The sequence below is a fragment of the Oncorhynchus clarkii genome, chromosome 19, assembly GCF_045791955.1.
Source record: "Oncorhynchus clarkii lewisi isolate Uvic-CL-2024 chromosome 19, UVic_Ocla_1.0, whole genome shotgun sequence".
Lineage (NCBI taxonomy): Eukaryota > Metazoa > Chordata > Actinopteri > Salmoniformes > Salmonidae > Oncorhynchus > Oncorhynchus clarkii.
In genome coordinates this window covers 45,005,507-45,020,133 of record NC_092165.1, presented here as the reverse complement: position 1 = coordinate 45,020,133, position 14,627 = coordinate 45,005,507, and the positions used below count along the sequence as shown (strand labels likewise).

The window sequence follows — 14,627 nt, the reverse complement described above, 5'->3', positions numbered from 1 at the left end:
ATAACACAGGATATGGGATGATTGAATGGAATAAATGTCAATAAACAAATATAAAAGCCATATAATTTACACATTATGCCATCTCCTCACAGAAGCCATGTTTTTACAGAATGGCTCAGTGCCCATGTTTATAAAGTGAGAGGAGGTTGTCCATTTTTGCACTTTAGGTTAACATTGCATAGGCTGCGTTTAGACAGGGTATCCAGGATTCTTAGGACGTCCATACACCATTTAAATGGACATTTAGAATGGTTAAGGTTAGGGTTTAGGCTAGGGACGTCCAAAGGAGCTAAGATTGCACTAAATGTTTACACAGGCTGCCCAGTTCTGATCTTTTTTTATCACTAATTGGTCTTCAGCTCTGAAAAATATCTAATATCTTGGTCAAAAGACCAATTATTGGAAATAGATCAGAATTGGGTTGTCTTTGTAAACGCAGCCATACAGCACATATAGTAACTTGCATGAGGAGCAAACAAAAGTACACCAAAGGTACTAAATAAAGTTTCCTAGATTAGAAACAAAATAATAGAACAAACAATGACGTCAATAACATGCAATACATATTCCGTAAACATGTTTTCAACCTAAGATAAATGTGATATGCTGAAATGATACAGGTACAGTCTACTGTAGGTTTATAAACACCCCTCCCCCTCAATGTTACAAATACTGTATTGCCAAATATCTGTATAGACTGAGATAATGCATTTATACATTTTGGGGTTCTGGAGTTTCATCATGATGTTGCTACAATTCACAGATCTGTAAACTCCACAACTATTGTATAGTCTATATTTGGGTGGATTTTTGGATGTAAAGGATGGTTTTCGGAACGTTAATGCTATGGTAAAGTTCCAATGGAGCTGTTTCCATCTAAATATTAAATAATTTCTGGGTAACAATTAAGTACCTTACGGTGATTGTATTCAATTAAAATGAAACAAAAATAGCTTATTAGCAAAGAGACATTTATATTCAAACATTTCTAACACTAAAATGGTATTAAAATTTTCACAATTTCACAGCATTATTACATCATTGCAGGACTGGCGATAGACCTTGCAATTGTGTGCAGATTCTATTTGAGGAATTGCTGTAAAATTGTATTTTTCCTGGTCTGACAGAGTTAATTAGATACAATTCCAGTTCTTTTACCTTGGTAGGTCAAGATCTGGATATGTATGTACAGCACTTTTTGGGCATACGATATTTGACATTTTGTTTTACATCTACTGGCACTGTCTCTTGTGATGACACATGACACGGGTGAAAATGGCATGCCCTCCCTCTATGCTTCTCCCATTGTCATGTGATTCTCTCCCCAGAAAACTGAGGGCACTGAAAAGGACTGTCTCATTAAAATACACAATGCTGTTTTATTGTCCCTTGGGTTAGGGAAGAGAGTGAAATCCAGACTACTTGGTGGCAGCGTTAAAGTCTTTCGTGTTCTCCTTAGCAGGCTTCTGCTGGGGCAGTTTCTGAGCCACACCATATGGCACATGAGCTGCCACGGTCCCCAGCTGCGAAGCTCCCTCCACATGGAACATCTGATCGTCAAAGAATATGTGAGGCCGGATCTTCTCCAGCATTGGCCCCTTAGGGGCCCCAGCAAGGAAGAGGGCCTCGTCTGTCTCCAGGCCCCAGGATCGCAGTGTCTTCAGGGCCCGGGTGCCTGAGCTGGCTGCGCTGCGTGCCGTCACCAGGTAGGTACGGATGGGGCAGTCCAGACGCTGATCCTTGGCATAGAACTTCTTTTGCAGCTTCCCCAGAGACTCCAGGAACCCTTTCAGTGGTCCCTGAGAGGAAGAGAGAAGAAGAGAGAGGGAGTTGCTGCACGATGGGCCCAAACACTGAACATGTGTCACTTAAAATCGACAGAGACACCAAACCTCTTCTGCCCGCACTAGATTCCTTAATCCATATGAAGTACCATTTGTCAATTTACAAACTATTGTGTTATAGAATGATACGTGAACATACATGATCAAGAAGCGTGTTTTCGTGTGTCTTCTCATGCTCAAAGAACTTGTCCAGTCCGTGGGCCTTAAAGATGCGCTCCGACTCGTCAGAGAAGAGCACTGCGTCCCCATCGAAGGCCACCCGCAGCTGAGTCTCTGACACTTCTGTTCTCTTCTCTGGTGGATTAAACATGGTGGCTGCTGCGATCCCTGAGAGAGAGAGATAGAGAGGCAGAGATAAAGGGAGAGAGAGTGAGAGAGACAGACAGTGGGAGATTACTCAGTATCACTTGATCAAGGTAAGCTTATTTTGCTGTATTAAACAACTAGATAACTGTCTTACGTGTCCATCGATAAGACTGACAGTACATTCTTAGAGAAAAAGGTTATTCGGCTGTCCCCATAGGAGAACCCTATTTGGTTCCAGATATAACCCTTTTGGGTTTCATGTAGAACTCTCTGAGGAAAGGGTTCTACATGGAACCCAAAATGGTTCTATCTGGAACCAAAAAGGTTTCTTCAAAAGGTTCTCCTATGGGAACAGCTGAAGAACCCTTTTAGGTTCTAGATAGCACCTTTTTTCTAAGAGTGTAACTAATAAGACTATGCTCTCTGTCCACTTACCCTCCTCCAGGGCCTCTCTGACCTTCATGGGGTCAGCAGACAGGTACAGGTTAGTGTGGTAAGCCTTCAGGTACCCAATGGGACTGTTCCCACCCGTCATACAGAAACGCTCAATGAAGAGCTCTGCAGAGGAAAGAGAGAAGGGCATAGAGTCAGTGTTATGGTTTCTGGCTGTAATTCAGAAATTCGTCATGCTGTGGCCAGATGGATTATACTCCCAGAAAAAGGGAGTGTGGCGATTGTATTGTTCGATCATAAAAGCTTCAGTGTTGCACTGAATCAATGAGCTGCAGCCCATTACCAACAGTGCCAGCAGAGTCTGAGGAGAGCCAATGGAGCTGTGTTTGAGCAGCTGTATATCTGATTACACTCCGGGGATGAGATAACAGTTGCCAAAAGCTAGGGAGATACAAAGAGAGAAAAATCCCTAGAGAGGAGTAGGGAGAGAAAAAAGTGGATTGAGGTTTGAGATGGAAGGAAAGAGCCTGAGATAGGGGCTCAGGCAGAGCAGATGTTTCCACTTGGCCAGGGTATTTTAGTGAGGGTAGGGGGTGAGAGGACTGACCCCACCATTACCCACACCCCTCCACCCCCAGGGCCCAGAACCTCAGGTGAATACACCTCAGGGTGTATTCATTACGGAAACAAACAGAGAAAAACAAGAGGTTATTTTCGACAAATTCAGGTAGATCCCTCCCCATTGTTCCGCTTGCTTCCGTTTAAGAAACATTTTGCAACAGAATTGGAGTAATGAATACGCCACGCGCCAGTGGACAGCAAGTGAAAAATGTGTTTTAAACTCCGCTGTGGTATTGTGCTCCATCTGGTCCAAATCTAGTATAATTTATGAAGACCATGAATGGGGCTTTTATTTTCTTAATAGAAAATTACCATCTAGTTTTTCACATGCAAGTACCAATTTTTGGTAGTGAGTCCATCAGTCCATCATGACAAAAAACAACAACAACGGATTAGGATAATTAGACTTTTGGGTTATGCTCAGGTAAAACAATCTGGCTAAACTATATTTTCATATTTCCAAGTCCTACTCTTGAAGATCAGGGAGTATTAAATTAATTGGAAAGACTGGAAATCTGACAGACTCCTTTTTTTATATAAAGATATAGCCTAATCATATTATTATCTGTAGTGGAAAGCAATGGTTTAGAAGAAGCCTACATAACCAACCCATAAAGTAAAGCGCAGCATCCATTCATGGCCAACTATATCAACTCTAACATAGATTTCTCCTGCAATAGATGTCGTTCAATTGGTAATATTCATTATTGTCTTATTCTCATGCCGTTTAAAACTTCTTAGTGATCCCTTTGCGCGGCAATTTGACAACACCCAGTGAAATAGCAGCGCGCCAAATTCAAAAACAGAAATACTCATAATAATAATTCATGAATCATACAAGTGTTATACATTGGTTTAAAGATGAACTTCTTGTTAATCCAGCCACAGTGTCAGATTTCAAAAAGGCTTTACGGCGAAAGCAAACCATGCTATTATCTGAGGACAGCACCCCATCAAACAAACACATGAAAATCACATTTCAACCCACCAGGCGCGACACAAAAGTCAGAAATAACGATATAATTCGTGCCTTACCTTTGAAGATCTTCTTCTGTTGGCACTCCAATATGTCCATTAAATATCACAAATGGTCCTTTTGTTTGATAAATTCTGTCGTTATATCTCCAAAATGTCCATTTATTTGGCGCGATAGATCCAGATAAACACCGGTTCCAACTCGCGCAACATGACTACAAAGTAAACTTGATCCAAACATTTCAAACAACTTTCCTAATCCAACTTAAGATATTTTTAAACGTAAATAATCAATCAAATTTAAGACGGGATGAACTGTGTTCAATACCGGACGAAAACAAAGTGGAGCGAGTTTCAGGTCGCACGCCCCCAACCACAACAGTACACTAGACTCGACCCTCGTTCTGAACAGCCCTACTTCTTCATTTCTCAAAGGAAAAACATCAACCAATTTCTAAAGACTGTTGACATTTAGTGGAAGCGATAGGAACTGCAAGCAAGTGCCTTAGAAATCTAGATCCACATTGAAAACACATTGAAAAGAGAGTGACCTCAAAAAAAAAATCCTGGATGGTTTGTCCTCAGGGTTTTGCCTGCCAAATAAGTTCTGTTATACTCACAGACATAATTTTAACAGTTTTAGAAACTTTTGAGTGTTTCTACCAATTATATGCATATCCTAGCTTCTGGGCCTGAGTAGCAGGCAGTTTAGTTTGGGCACACTTTTCATCCGGACGTGAAAATAGTACCCCCTAGCCTTAAGAAGTTTTAAGCATGTTGATGTTTATTGGGATGAGTCTTATCCTTGAGGCAGAACTGTGCAATTTCTGATAGATGGGCCAGCTGCAAAGTCAAAATTTGCTATATTGTAAAAATGTATGAAAACATAAATGAGCTTTTTAGTCTTAATTCAAGGATAGAGTTAGGCATTAGGGTTAGCAGTGTGGTTAAGGTTAGGTTTAAAATCAGATTTTATGACCGTGTAGATGTGCCAGATACTAATCTGCGCCTCCTAAAGGGAAAGTCATCTAAAAGTCACTGAAAGTAATCAGATTTGGTTAATCCAAATCCATATACGTTCTGGTAATCCAAAAGTTACGTTACAGGTAGCTAGTAACTGTAACAGATTACATTTAGAAAGTAACCTTGAAGTGTCACCAGCCACATCATCATGATGATGCATTTGGACAAAAGGACCCAACCAGCTAAAGTTATTTTTGTGAAGTTTTAATTAAGCAGACGTGTGTTCTGAGGGACACTAGCTCTTACAGTCTGTGTGGAAATGGGAATGATCAGCTGTGTGGAGCACCCAGAGCACCATCATCTGTTCAAGAGTAACATGTGTTACAATGTTTGAAATGTTTGTATTTTATAGTTGTGTTTTTGGTGCAATGCATACTTTTCCTGCTCTTTTAACAGATTAAGCATGGCTCTGATAACGTTGGATTGGCCAAATGTTTTGGAATCTAACTGAATTATGTGATGTCACAAATACGTCCAGAAATACCCCAGAGACTCTGAATGTGCTTGTTTCTAATTCAAGATCATTGATAAGCAAAGTGGATGCATTTGAACTGCTACTTCAATCAGTAAATGCAGACATGGGATGTGTCACTGAAACATGGGTCCACGAAAATATCCCAGATGACTCTCTTTTTCATAGAAGAAATGACAGGTCCAGAGAAGAGATGAGAGGAGGGGGCGTAGCTATGTATATTGAATCACAGTATGCAGGAAAAGATAAGAACTGATCTAGAGAAAGAAGACTTTGCGTGTGTGTGGCTTCAGCTTCGTCCTAGACGACTCCCCAGCCCAGAACAGAAAGGATGCCTTGGCACGATGTATAGCCAGTACTTACTGGTCTGCCAAATACGAGGTGGTGATCATCAATGCACAGGGGTAGACGTTCAACTCCTGCATTCAAACTGCACTTGATGTATGCACACCAATAAGAAAACAACAACACTGGACAAGCCCTGGATGACCAAAAAAATAAAGGCTGCCATCAGTAAAACAGATTTTCAACAGATGGAGGGGGGAAATATTGAAATGCAGAAAATACAGAAACACTGCAAATGCTTATCAAGGAAGCAAAGAAAAACTACTACAAAACTGAAATCCAGGACCTAAAGAAGAGAAATCCTAAGGAATGGTGGGACTTCATTAACAAAGGACTGGGATGAAAGAAAACATCAGGAGTTAGAATACAGGTTGAGGGAACTGAAGATGACGACGTGGCTGATGTTATAAATGGCTTCTTTGCTGAGGCATGGACAAGCACCACACGTCTTGCCATCTTCCCCCTGCACATACCTATAAAGCAGGTTGAGCTGTGCAGCATTGGCTAGATAAAGCAAGCTCTGACCAGATCAGCCCACGTACAGCGGGTGGGCCTGATGGCATTCCAGCCTGGCTACTAAAAGAGCATGCAGAAGATCTAGCCCCTGTCATCACACACATAGTTAACACCACCTACTGGCAGGGGGCTGTTCCTGCTGACTGGGAAACTGACAATGTGTGTCCCTACACCTAAATTGTCAAACCCATGTCCAAAGAGTGACTGGAGGCGGATCTCTCTAACTTCATGCCATGGAAAAATCCAGAACAGCGTCATCATAAAAAAGTGCACAAATCAGTATGCCTATCTCCTAAAGTCCAGCACTACTGCCACCCTTGAGAAAGCCACACACTCCTGGCTGGCAGCTACAGATTCCAGAAAACCAGCAATGGTGAGGGTGTTAATAGCTGATATGTCCAAAGCCTTTGATTGAGTAGATCACGCAAAGCTCCTGCAACATCTGTCTGACATTGAACTGTATCCAAGGTTACTAGCCTGGTTCCACAGCTACACCACCGGAATAAGGCAGAGGGTGATGGCAAATGGCACATTTAGCCCTTAGTCAGAGGTCACCTCTGGTGTACCACAAGGGGGCATGGTTTCACCATATCTGTTTCTCCTTCAGATGTCCATCAAAAAAGTTGTCTTCAGTGACACTCTGGACACTGGATATGCAGACGATGTAGGGCTGTCCTGAGCCATACCATTAACCAGCATCCAAGAGGACACTTATATGGGCTTGAAAGCAAAGCAGCTGGAAGAGTGGATCCCATCCAACAACATGCTCCTGAATGGGAAAAAGTCTGTGGAAATGTGGATAGGTTTTTCTAGAGATCATCCACAACCTGCACCACTAATCATAGTAGGACAGAAAATACCAGTGGTAACAACAACCAAGTATCTTGGTTTTCATCTAGACTCTAACCTCAGTGACGCACATGTTTAGCAGTCAGTGAGGAAAGCCTCAAAACCCCTGCACTTTGACTGTTCTTGCCAGAAATGGCCTACCCACTGAATATTTGGTCACAGTATACCCTACACTGGTTAGGCCTTGTCTGGGATACGGTGGAGTGCTGTTAGTTGGATGCAGTAAAAAGCAGCAGGCCCAACTAGACATGGTACAGAGGAGGGCCTTGAGGATCATCTCCAGAGGTGGAGCAGTCCAACCACAGCTCCCTTCACTGCAGCGAGAGCATGCTGCAGTGCACCTAGTGAAAGACAGTGCACACCATGCATTGAACAACCTGCTCCCTCCAAAAATAGGTAACTGCACAAACAGGCTCCTGAGAAACACAAACAGGCTCCTGAGAAACAGCCACAAACTGTCTTGTATAACAGCCTGCACAAACCGCCTATGAAACGCCACTCTACCCACTGCTATCAGACTGTATAATAACTCTAGTTCTTAAATGTTTTCCCCAAAAATTATTTTCTTTTTACAATCACATTTTAACATTTCAATTTCCATCATGAAAAATGTCCGGTGATGTTTCAAGTGTTCTGTATTCTATTTATGTCAAGTATTGTGTATTTTAAATTAGTGTTTTGCCATTATTAGTAGGGATGCATGATATAGTCGGTAAGCATATCGGAATCGGCCGATATTAGCTAAAAATACCAACATCGGCATCGGCCCGATGTCTAGTTTAACGCCGATGTGCAAAACAGATGTCAAAGCTGCCGTGCATACCTATATAACGTAGGTAGATGTCGTGCATACCTATATAACGTAGGTAGATGATGTGCATACCTATATAACGTAGGTAGGTGACGTAATGACGCCACAAAAAATACAGAGCTACACAGAACAAAAGCTGAGAATACTAAGCACACACTTCCAACAACTAAACAAGTTCAAGTTTAGAAATAATTTGAAAGAGTAAGAAAATTTCAGCGAGACAACTCAAAGGTGAAATCCATTAACGCCAAGATAATGTAATTTATTGCCCTTGACAATCAACTGTTCTCTGTCGAGGATTATGTTGGCTTTCGCCAACTGGTCGAGCACCTCGAGTTCCGGTACACACTACCAAGTAGGCACTATTTTTCAGATGTTGCCCAAAACAGTATTGTTGAAACACATATCCATGAGCTACTTGCTATGGGCGTCACTGCTATTAGCTTTATGACTGACATTTGGACCAGCGACGTCAGCCCCATGAGCATGCTGAGTCTGACAGCACAGTGGGACGATGAGGATTTCGTACTGAAGAAAACCGTACTGCAAGAAAGTGCTGGTTCTCATAACGCTGCTGCCATTTCAATGGCATTTGAGAACATGTTTGAAACTTGGAAACATGAACACACTCCTAGCGCCATTCGAACAACTGACTCGAGAAATAAGATCATCAACTGCGTCTGCAGCAGACGTGATACCCTCTGTCATGGCATTGAAACGCCTGCTCAACAAAACTGCCAACACAGACCGTGGGGTTAAAACTTACAAAAGTACTCTACTAGAGGCTGTGAACAAGTGATTCGGTGGCATTCACTCTGAGCCTTTACTGTGTCACCACCATGCTCGATGCAAGGTACAAGGACCGCTACTTCGATGCAGACAAGAAACAGGGTTTAGGTGAAATGTTACAGACACAGCTGGACAAGATGGAAACGGACACAGTGACAGTGTGGACTGAGGAGGAGAGGCCACGGACAGACAGAGCTGAAACTTCACTGCTTGACATGTATGATGAAATCCTGGTTGAGAATGGACAAATTAACAACGAAACAGCACAGCAAGTGAAATAAATAGGTTTGATTATGTTTTACTGGTAATGGGGACATACGCAAATGCCAACAAAATAACTTTTTGGTCAGCGTGTGTGTGTGTGTGTGTGTGTGTGTGTGTGTGTGTGTGTGTGTGTGTGTGTGTGTGTGTGTGTGTGTGTGTGTGTGTGTGTGTGTGTGTGTGTGTGTGTTTGATTAAACTCTTTAACTGTACTAGAATGCTTAAAAAATAATGTTTTATATCAGTTATCGGTATCGTTTTTTGGCCAAAAATGTCATCCCTAATTATTAGTCATGAAAATTCTGCACTTCTTCAGTTTTATCTGTAAGCAAGAATAAATCAACTGAAACTTCATCATCAGTGCACCAGAACAGCCCTCATCTCCTGGTACCCTTAAGCCCAACCTACCATCAGGGCATAACAATGAATTTGAATGAAAGATGTACTCATTCACAGCACAATGGCCAGGTTGTGTACATGTGTGCACGTATTTATGGGTGTGTGTGTCTCTGTGTGTGATTAGGCACTCACGATGGTGGTTGATGGTGTTTATGAGTCGGAGACCGGCGTGTGCGTGGCTGTTGGTCATGAGCACAACGTCAAAGAGCTCCTCACTCTCAGGGTACAGATCCCTCAGCCGAGTATTCACTGCCTCCAGAGCCTGAGGTCATGTCAAACAGAAGCTCTCAACATACATCATTCACATTGACGAACATGGTCGGCAATGTCAAAGCTCTGGGTGTATTTCTGTCTGTCTGTGTGTCTTTATTTCCCTGACCTTAACGAAAGGAAAAGCAGGGCCGGGGGCGAAGGGCTCCATCTCATGCTCTATCTGGTACTTGAGGTAGTCCTCCATGCCTTTCTGTTCGTAGATTTGCTGCTCCTTATCCATGTTGAAGAGGACACGCGATGACACCGCAATGGTGATGGCATTCTGAGGCTTTGGCTGTTGGATGAGGGGACACAATGCTTAATACCTGAACACACAATACAACACACACATTAGCACACAGAAATACATAAATACAAGTAGGAAGGGCGATTCAACGCCAGGAAAGCGCAAAAATATTTTTGGTATCTCAGATTGTTCTGGCAATTCTCACATACCCTTGTTAGAACCAAAGTATTGAGTTTATTCTTGTTAGAACCAAGCACTGAGTTTTTGTTATAATTAATTGGCATTATATTTAAAAGGGGATTGAATTGCTCCCGAATTGTAATGTGGTTAATGCATTTCTTTTGAAGAAATATTTATTTAATGTATAAGTGAATAGGTTGGTTTACTTTTAAGTTTGACCAATAAGGTTGGTTGTTAAGCTGTGGCCAATGGGAAAGTTGACCTGGTTAATGGGAGGCCTGGGAAGACAAGAGAGGCAGAGAGACATTGAGAAAAGGATGGACATTACATTATGACCGTTGGTGAAGAAAAATGAAACAGAAGATGATAAAAATAGAACAAAACCCATGCTGAGTTTTGATGGGAAATACCGATTTTATAAGAGAGTTGTTATAATTTTGTTAAGAAAGACTTAGTAAAGACTGAAGCTACCGTCTCATCGTGGATGTATTTGACAGCCTTGAGCTTAGCCTAGCATCGTGTGAAACCGAGAGAGAATTGCTTGGGAAAGATTAACGAGTTCATGTTCCCAAGGGATATCGGTTACTGCTAAAGAGTACTGTCTGCATTGATAGCTGTGCTTGCTGTGGATCTTGTGAGGGAATCTGCCAGGAACTGCCATACTACACTGAGGGAATATCTACGAGTAGTGAGTAACGACAACGGTGGGGTGCTTCGGGACTTTGTGTGTCGTAATTTTTTTTTTTTAACTCCAACGCGCGCCAACGGGGTTAAGCAAGCTTGAAATAATTTGAACATGGGTTGTGCATGACTCATTGAGGTTTATTATTATTTTTTTTTTTGATGTGGTGCTTTGAAAATGTAATAATACAGATTTTGAACCTTATGTATGTTGCCTTGGTGGAGTAATTTCCTGTTTCAATTTAATTTAATGCATGGGAAAGTATATCCGTATACAATAACAAAAACCTTAATCATTCCATCTGAAGTTAATACCCTATTTGTCATCACCCTAGATAGTTTACAATAGGGATTCTTATTGGAGATATCCTTCTCACCTAACATCCCATGCTGTTGAGATACTCTACGTAAATTAATATCATGAGAGTCAAGTTCGAGCCTGGCGAGAAGGTTACATATCTAAACATGATGAAAGTGGCAATTTTAGGCACATTTTTAGACCAACACGTGCCTCCTGTAAGACAATATGATCCGTGAACCGTACATGATACAGACAACATATTGGCGTCATTATACTCCTTTATAGTGCGCTCTAACATATGTCTAGATTCTGAAATACCATTTTTCTCAAATGTATAAATATCTCAAAAGTAACCTTGATTTTGTACATTTTTGGGACATTGTTTTAAACCAGGTATTCCCAAACTGGGGTACGTACACCCTCAGGGGTACACACAATGCCGTCGGGGGTACACCAAAACAAAAATGTGATTCACATTTAGAAATGAAACATGACCATTTGAAAAATAAACCACGGGAGTTTTTTGAGCGAGAATAAAGACGACTTTCATGTAGTAAGACATGTATAAAAGCAACAGATACCATTAATAAGAAGGGGCTAGAAGCGTCTTACATGTATATTGTGAACTACCGAGTGGCTAGGACAGGCAAGCCCAATACTATTGTGGAGGAATTAATACAGAAAATACCCGAGCTCTGAAGCAAGCTTCCAGAAAGATGGAACGGAAATGGCGCCACACCAAACTGGAAGTCTTCCGACTAGCTTGGAAAGCTTGCTCGATCATCCTATTTTTCCAACTTAATTGAGGAAAATAAGAACAATCCAAAATGTATTTTTGATACTGTCGCAAAGCTAACTGCAAAGCAGCATTCCCCAAGAGAGGATGGCTTTCACTTCAGCAGTAATAAATTCATGAACTTCTTTGAGGAAAAGATCATGATCATTAGAAAGCAAATTACGGACTCCTCTTTAAATCTGTGTATTCCTCCAAAGCTCAGTTGTCCTGAGTCTGCACAACTCTGCCAGGACCTAGGATCAAGGGAGACACTCAAGTGTTTTAGTACTATATCTCTTGACACAATGATGAAAACAATCATGGCCTCTAAACCTTCAAGCAGTGTACTGGACCCTACACCAACTAAACTACTGAAAGAGCTGCTTTCTGTGCTTGGCCCTCCTATGTTGAACATAATAAACGTTTCTCTATCCACCGGATGTGTACCAAACTCACTAAAAGTGGCAGTAATAAAGCCTCTCTTGAAAAAGCCAAACCTTGACCCAGAAAATATAAAAAACTATCGGCCTATATCGAATCTCCCATTCCTCTCAAAACTTTTAGAAAAAGCTGTTGCGCAGCAACTCACTGCCTTCCTGAAGACAAACAATGTATACGAAATGCTTCAGTCTGGTTTTAGACCCCATCATAGCACTGAGACTGCATTTGTGAAGGTGGTAAATTACCTTTTAATGGCGTCAGACCGAGGCTCTTTATCTGTCCCCGTGCTCCTAGACATTAGTGCTGCTTTTGATACCATCGATCACCAAATTCTTTTGGAGAGATTGGAAACCCGAATTGGTCTACATGGTCAAGTTCTGGCCTGGTTTAGATCTGATCTGTCGGAAAGATGTCCGTTTGTCTCTGTGGATGGCTTGTCCTCTGACAAATCAATTGTACATTTCTGTGTTCCTCAAGGTTCTGTTTTAGGACCACTATTGTTTTCACCATATATTTTACCTCTTGGTGATGTCATTCGGAAACATAATGTTAACTTTCACTGCTATGCGGATGACACACAGCTGTACATTTCAATGAAACATGGTGAAGCCCCCAAATTGCCCTCGCTGGAAGCCTGTGTTTCAGACATAAGTAGTGGATGGCTGCAAGTTTTATACTTTTAGACAAGAGATGCTTGTTCTAGGTCCCAAGAAACAAAGAGATCTTCTGTTGAATCTGACAATTAATCTTGATGGTTGCACAGTCGTCTCAAATAAAATTGTGAAGGACCTCGGCGTTACTCTGGACCCTGATCTCTGTTTTGACGAACATATCAAGACTGTTTCAATGACAGCTTTTTTCCATCTACGTAACATTACAAAAATCAGAAACTTTCTGTCCAAAAATGATGCAGAAAAATTAATCCATGCTTTTGTCACTTCTAGGTTAGACTACTGCAATGCTCTACTTTCCGGCTACCCGGATAAAGCACTAAATAAACTTCAGTTAGTGCTAAACAAGGCTGCTAAAATCTTGACTAGAACCAAAAAAAAATATCATACACTGCTCAAAAAAATAAAGGGAACACTTAACAACACACTGTAACTCCAAGTCAATCACACTTCTGTGAAATCAAACTGTCCACTTAGGAAGCAACACTGATTGACAATACATTTCACATGCTGTTGTGCAAATGGAATAGACAACAGGTGGAAATTATAGGCAATTAGCAAGACACCCCCAATAAAGGAGTGGTTCTGCAGGTGATAACCACAGAGAACTTCTCAGTTCCTATGCTTCCTGGCTGATGTTTTGGTCACTTTTGAATGCTGACAGTGCTTTCACTCTAGTGGTAGCATGAGACGGAGTCTACAACCCACACAAGTGGCTCAGGTAGTGCAGCTCATCTAGGATGGCACATCAATGCAAACTGTGGCAAGAAGGTTTGCTGTGTCTGTCAGCGTAGTGTCCAGAGCATGGAGGCGCTACCAGGAGACAGGACAGTACATCAGGAGATGTGGAGGAGGGCAACAATCCAGCAGCAGGACCGCTACCTCCGCCTTTGTGCAAGGAGGAGCAGGAGGAGCACTGCCAGAGCTCTGCAAAATGACCTCCAGCAGGCCACAAATGTGCATGTGTCTGCTCATTTGAAAGAAACAGACTCCATGAGGGTGGTATGAGGGCCCGACGTCCACAGGTGGGGGCTTACAGCCGAACACCGTGCAGGACGTTTGGCATTTGCCAGAGAACACCAAGATTGGCAAATTCGCCACTGCCGCCCTGTGCTCTTCACAGATGAAAGCAGGTTCACACTGAGCACATGTGACAGACATAACAGTCTGGAAACGCCGTGGAGAACGTTCTGCTGCCTGCAACATCCTCCAGCATGACCGGTTTGGCGGTGGGTCAGTCATGGTGTGGGGTGGCATTTCTTTGGGGGGCCGCACAGCCCTCCATGTGCTCGCCAGAGGTAGCCTGACTGCCATTAGCTACAGAGATGAGATTCTCAGACCCCTTGTGAGACCATATGCTGGTGCGGTTAGCCCTGGGTTCCTCCTAATGCAAGACAATGCTAGACCTCATGTGGCTGGAGTGTGTCAGCAGTTCCTGCAAGAGGAAGGCATTGATGCTATGGACTGGCCCGCCC

The 14,627-nt window shown here is 42.3% G+C and overlaps 1 protein-coding gene across 1 annotated transcript; it reads right to left on the bottom strand.

Annotated features, from left to right (window-relative positions):
* Positions 1-1,418: 1,418 nt before the first annotated feature.
* Positions 1,419-14,394, bottom strand: LOC139374501 (cytosolic 5'-nucleotidase 1A-like). Its single transcript, XM_071115507.1, has 6 exons — positions 14,143-14,394; positions 9,984-10,151; positions 9,737-9,866; positions 2,586-2,708; positions 1,984-2,171; positions 1,419-1,799 (listed from the first exon to the last, which is right to left on the bottom strand). The coding sequence occupies exons 1-6, from the start codon at positions 14,392-14,394 to the stop codon at positions 1,419-1,421; spliced, it is 1,242 nt and encodes a 413-aa protein (XP_070971608.1).
* Positions 14,395-14,627: the final 233 nt, after the last annotated feature.

What these genes read in the sequence shown, in the direction of transcription:
- LOC139374501 (XM_071115507.1), bottom strand. Translation starts at nt 14,394, where the DNA reads ATGACTGACCCACCGCCAAACCGGTCATGCTGGAGGATGTTGCAGGCA. An exon ending in CCTCATACCACCCTCATGGA is followed by an intron (nt 10,152 to 14,142) that starts GTCTGTTTCTTT and finishes CTCATCCAACAG; the next exon opens with CCAAAGCCTCAGAATGCCAT. An exon ending in CAGAGAGGCCCTGGAGGAGG is followed by an intron (nt 2,172 to 2,585) that starts GTAAGTGGACAG and finishes TCTCTCTCTCAG; the next exon opens with GGATCGCAGCAGCCACCATG.